The 6,000-nt window shown below is 41.6% G+C and overlaps 1 protein-coding gene across 4 annotated transcripts in view; it reads right to left on the reverse strand.

Moving 5' to 3' along the window:
* Positions 1-6,000, reverse strand: part of LOC127010435 (uncharacterized) — a 150,060-nt gene that overhangs the window by 32,145 nt on the left and 111,915 nt on the right. For all 4 annotated transcript variants that reach the window (XM_050884586.1, XM_050884583.1, XM_050884585.1 and 1 more), the window contains exon 3: positions 1,677-1,778. In XM_050884586.1, coding sequence (XP_050740543.1) covers positions 1,677-1,778 — 102 coding nt within the window. The remainder of the gene's footprint in view (positions 1-1,676; positions 1,779-6,000) is intronic.

Below are 6,000 nucleotides of genomic sequence, written 5' to 3' on the forward strand. Positions count from 1 at the left end.
GAGGTGTTAAGGGTGATGCAGGGGTGAAGGAGGGGGTAGGTGATGGGTGACAGAAGGTAAGGGGGATGAATGAGGAAAAGGGGCAGTGTTAGAGTTACGAGATGGCACTGAAGATGGTGAGGGATGGGCAGAAATGGGAGGGATGGGCAGAAATGGGGGAGATGGTGAGGGATTATCGTTCTCAGAGCATAGTATTTACCGGTTTTTGACGCCTAACTATTGCCAAGAAACATCAAGAAATAACTATTTTAACGATAAATAAAAATGAATCTAGTCATTGGGGCCCAGGAGACAGTTTTGAGGTCGGAAGTTGGTAAATATAAGAGGCTGAGTACGACAATCTGGCACCGTTGGGGATGGGATAAGGGTAAGGAGGCTGTGTGGTGCGAGGATAAGAAGAGGGTGAGAGGGGTAAGAGTGACAGACTAAGGGTAAGGTAAGTAAGCTGCCCTTGTCCCTTAGCCTCCTCACTTAAGGGACTATTACGTTGGACAAATTTTCCGTGGATCTTCAGTCAAACCCCGATTTCCGCTGGCGTGGTTCTCATATGTTTCTTGTTATTGGTGATGATGATGATGGTGAGTAATACTGTTGTCCCTCGGTGAAATCTACCGCAGCTTTGGAAGATTGTGGACGCGTCAGAAAACCACGGAAATAAGAGAACCATGCCAGCGGAAATCGTGGTTTGACTGAAGATCCACGGAAAATTTGCCAGTGTAATAGCCCCTTAATACCGTCGTCCTTCGGTGAAATCTACAACAGCCTTGGAAGATTGTGGACATGTCAGAAAACCACGGAAATAAGAGAACCACGCCAGCGGAAATCGTGGTTTGACTGAAGATCCACGGAAATTTTGCCCAGTATGATAGCCCCTTTAAGTGAGGAAGGCAAAGGGACAAGGGGAGCTACTGAACGACGAGGACTTAAGGAACGGTCAAAGAAGAGAGGTTCACAGTAGCGTAGAGGGAGGAAAGAAGTGTGAGAGAGAATTGTAATTATGGAGAGAATGTACGAGAACACGAAAGAGATAAAAGTAAAGAGTGATTAGGCAAGGGGAGCTACTGAACGACGAGGACTTAAGGAACGGTCAAAGAAGAGAGGTTCACAATAGGGTATAGAGAGGAAAGAAGAGAGAGAGAGAATTATAATTATAGAGAGAATGTACGAGAACACGAAAAAGATAAAAGTAAAGAGTGATTAGGCAAGGGGTGCTACTGGACGACGAGGACTTAAGGGACGGTCAAAGAAGAGAGGTTCACAGTAGGGTATAGAGAGGAAAGAAGAGAGAGAGAGAGAATTATAATTATGGAGAGAATGTACGAGAAGAGGAAAAAGAGAAAAATAAAGAGTGATAAGGCAAGTTAAATCAGTGAGGGGGTGATAGGTTTCTTAAGAGGTAAAGAGGAAATGTAATAAAAAAAGGATGATTAAAATAAAAATAAAATAAAAATGAAGGACTGAAGGAAAGATTAATAATTAGTCATCAAGTGAAGAAGTGAGAAAGTGAAAGGAATTGAGAAGGAAAAAGAAGGAACATAAAAAAGAGGAACAAGTGGGTAAAACAACAAAATATAACAAAAAAGAAACCGCAAATTCAAGCAAACAATAAACAAGACTGATCGTAAAATTCACACACAATGAAAAAAAAAAAAAAATAAAACAATAATAAAACCTACCTTCGTCGGACTCGTCGTAGCAGTCTGGCACACCATCCTGCAGAAGGTCTGGCGCCACACAGGCCGATCGGTCCTCACACACGAACCAGCCCTCGCCGCAGCCTGCAAGGGACAAAGCCATTAGGACGACGCACTTCGAATATTTCTACATTCTCTAGTTTGGCTCCAAGCAGTGTCACGCATAAACCACGCCTCTGCCGTGTCTCCTCCACAAAGCTGCGTATGACTTGACTTGGTGTATATAGACTAAGGTTTTCCTCTTCGATTTACTGTTTTGGAGAGAGAAATGAAAAAAAACAACAACCGGAAAGCAAATGAATAGACAATGAGTGTAAGTGAAGAAAGGAAAGCAAACGGAAGAAAATTAAGGACGAAAGGGAAAGAATGGTAGAATGAGGGGCAAATAATTAGACAGAAAAGAAGCGAAGTTATAAAAGCGAACAGAAGAAAAATGCAGAACAAGAGGACGACAACGAATAATAAATGAAAGCAAGTGATTAGACAAAGAAAATGGGAAAGCAAAATAACGAAATAGCCAGAACAAGCAAATAAATCAAAACGGAAACAGAGAGATAGAGGAAAAGATACGACGGAGACCAAAACAGATAAATCAAGATAACAACCGAGGACAAGAAAGCAAACAAGAATAAGAGAAGTTAGGAAATTATGGAAGTAGAAGAAAACAAAACGGAACAGGCGGATAAAGGATGGTTTAATAGGACGGAAAGCAAATGAGACGAAGGAAATAATGGAAAACAGAAGGGCAAATGTGGAAAAGAAAAGCGACAAAAAAGACAATAGAAAAAAAAATAGAGGGCCGGAACAGAAAGCTGGAGGAGGTCAGTATTTAAGTTTGACAAATAAGGAATTACGAAACAAAAAATGGTAAGAAAAAGCAAAAATGACAGGTGCAAGAAGAAGAAGAACAAGAACAAGAACAAGAAGAGGAACAAGAAGAACAAGAACAAGAACAAGAAAAACAAGAATAAGAACAAGAAGAACAAGAGGCACAACAAGTAGAACATGAACAAGAAAAAAAAACAAGAAGAAGCAGAAGAAAAAGAGGAAATGGTGGAAAATAAAGAGGACGGACAGACAAACATTATAAAAAAAAGTACGTGTAAATTTGCAGATGATCGCATTGCATATAAGTAAATTCTGATCAAAGGAGGAACATAAACGGAGACGTATAGACAGACAAACAGACAAACGGAAAGAGACGATTGTGATAGGAAACAAAAGTGACTCTGCAATACCGGTGGGGGGGGAGAGAGAGAGAGAGAGAGAGAGAGAGAGAGAGAGAGAGAGAGAGAGAGAGGAAAAATAATGAAAGTGAGGAGAGAGGGAGTGGGCGACCTTCATACCAAGACAACTCACCTACCTCCTCCTCCTCCTCCTCCTCCTCCTCCAACTTCTGCTCTCCCCCCCTCCCCCCCCCCACCCTCAACACCACTTAAACCACCCATGCAATCTCACTCACTGCCTCTCTGCACCATCACCACAAGCACCACCACCATCATCACCATAATCACCATCACCTTCATCACCAACTCTTGTCATCGGGTGCCACTAAGATCACCATTAGAACAGCCATCATCATCATCATCATCATCATTGAGCTCGTCGTTACCGTCAATAGTTTCTCCATCGTTCTATATCGATCACGGTCACACGGCGTCTCGCATACCACTTTCTTTTCTCGTTTTTGTCTTCTTCTCTCTCTCTCTCTCTCTCTCTCTCTTTAGATTATGTACCTTCGACTCAACTACTTTTTTTTGCTTATAATATCAATTTCCCATTTTTTCACTCTAATAATAATAATAACAATAATAGAAAATGTAATAGTGATAATAATAGTAATCAGGTAAAACGGCAGGTATGGGGTCCGTATTTCCTCTACATTTCCCGTCCACAACAAACAAACATCAAATTATTTAGTATAGCAGACCCATCCTCGGCCACTCCTGTCCCCTCCTCCATAAGTCACGGTTTTCCCTCCCTGTCTCCCTCTCTGGCTTCCTACTTTCTTCCCTCCCTCCTTCCCTCCCTGTCTTCATACTTTCCTCCCTGTCTTCGTACTCTCCTCCCTCCCTTTCTCGTTCCTCACTGTAACATTCCCGAACGTCGGTAATCCGTCTCGAGTTTCTCCGTAACGAGCGTGTCCACCCAAGGGAAAGTTACACACAAGTTGTCCCTCTAATGGAACGTTTTCTCCCGCATGTGTGTAGTCCAACCTTTTTTTAGGGTCACTGTTACATTCCACACCGAGATGAGAACTTTATTGTTATGCCGTGTATGGAAAGGTGTCAATGCTACATTCTACACCGAGATGAGGAGTTATTGTAGATACGTGTGTGGAAAGAAGTCACAGCTACATTCTACACTGAGATGAGGAGTTTATTGTAGATACGTGTGTAGGAAAGAAAGCCAAGCAGGTATACATGTTTCTTTATGGCTACATCAGCTTTATTATCACCAGCAGTATATTGAGGCTATTTCTTTATTTACTTTCAATCTTTCTTGCCACCTCCAACCATAGGAAAATAAAAATAAAAATACATAAATAAAGAATAGCCGACTCGAATTAGTGGCTTATTCTTTTTTTAATTTTCCTTATATCTTTTTCTTTACTTTAGTCTCATTACCAATAAAAGTCTTCGGGAAGCATAACAACTTCCAAACAACAATATAACAACAATAACAACAACAACTATAACAACTACCAAATAACATCAACAAAACTTCCCCTGAACTTTTTTTTTCTAATTAATGAGCTCAGAAAATCGTGAGAAGCATAAGGAAGAGGAAGTGCCACTCGAGGAGAGAGAAAACTCATTATACAGAGAGCTACGCATCGCACGCCGCATTTCACAATGAGCCGGAATCTAATAAATGCTAAGAGGAGAAAGTGCGCCCCCCCCCCCCTCCCCCGTACCCAATACCCTTGCTATACCCACCGCTGAGAATGCCCTGCCCAAAACTATGGTCGGTAAACTTAGACGTACCTGCCTCTCATATCAATTACTTTCAAAGCCAAAAATGGATCAATCAGGTTCTCGTGACTGTTTTCTTAGGTTCTTGGTACAGAGGAAGGGTCAAACTATCACCAGGGTCATTAAACTACCCCTTGAAATGCCTTAAACGCCTATGAAAACCGTGTCTTATATGTGAGCTTTGGGATCGAAATGTTTAAGAATGACCCTGTGCCTCCTTATAGAACGCTCCCTCTCTCTCCCTTCCTCGTCCTCCCCATACCCCTTCCTCTTCTGTTCTCGTCCCCCCTCAAGACACGTATGCCCTAAGGGGTTTCTGCTGCCCCGCACGTTTTCCTATTACCGAAGCACGGAGACTCGGAGGGACCGTCTTGGAGAATGAAAGAAAGAAAACGAAGGGGAAGAAAATGATAGCATAGCCGCTGATGAACAATAGATTCGTTTTCTTTTCAATTAAGGTTTTCTGTAACACTTTTCCTCCTCCTCCTCCTCCTCCTCCTTTTAATCCTCTCTTCGCCCCTCATCGCCATCCCTCACACAACTCTCCTATATCTCCCATCATCCTCTTTCATCTTCTTTGCCTATTCTTCCTTTTTTTTATTTCTCTTCCTAAATTTTTCTTTCCAATTTCTTCACTCTGTTTCTCATCTACTCATCGCCAAACCTCATACACCTTCTATGTTTCAACTTCTGTTATTCTTCCTTCTCCTCTTCCTCCTTCTATTCCTTTTCCTTCCCTTCCATCTCCTCCTGAACAGTCAATGGGAACTTTCTCTTCAATACAACCAGACAGGAAGGAGAAGGAGGAAGAGGAGGAGGAGGAGGAGGAGGAGCTTTCGACGGCCAATTTTTTGCCTGTGTTTAGGTCAACGCAATAAACACTGATATTATGTGTGTGTGTGTGTGTGTGTGTGTGTGTGTGTGTGTTGGTAACCTGCGAAAGAAATGCTTGATAATTTCCGCATAAATAAGATCTAATGAGCACAATAAACGACTTAATGGACCATCAATCATGTTTATCCTCCTAAGGGATTGATGTGTTAGCGAAGGGAATGAAAACGAGAAACAAATAAGGAGAGGATGAGAGAGATATTGAAAAGAGGGATGGAAAATATGGATGCAGAGACAAGAGGAAGTGAAGGAAACGAAATAATTGAGAAACGATACTAGGGAAATAAAAAAATAAAGGATAAATAAGAAAAATGAAGACAACGACAAGGTATTCAAATCAAGAAAAGAAGGGATAAGACAGACATGAAGAAAAAGAGTGAAGGAGAGGGATGAAGAGAAAAACGAAGAAAATAAATGGAAAGAGAAGGATACAAAAAAAA

The sequence above is a fragment of the Eriocheir sinensis genome, chromosome 43, assembly GCF_024679095.1.
Source record: "Eriocheir sinensis breed Jianghai 21 chromosome 43, ASM2467909v1, whole genome shotgun sequence".
NCBI classification, from domain to species: Eukaryota; Metazoa; Arthropoda; class Malacostraca; order Decapoda; family Varunidae; genus Eriocheir; species Eriocheir sinensis.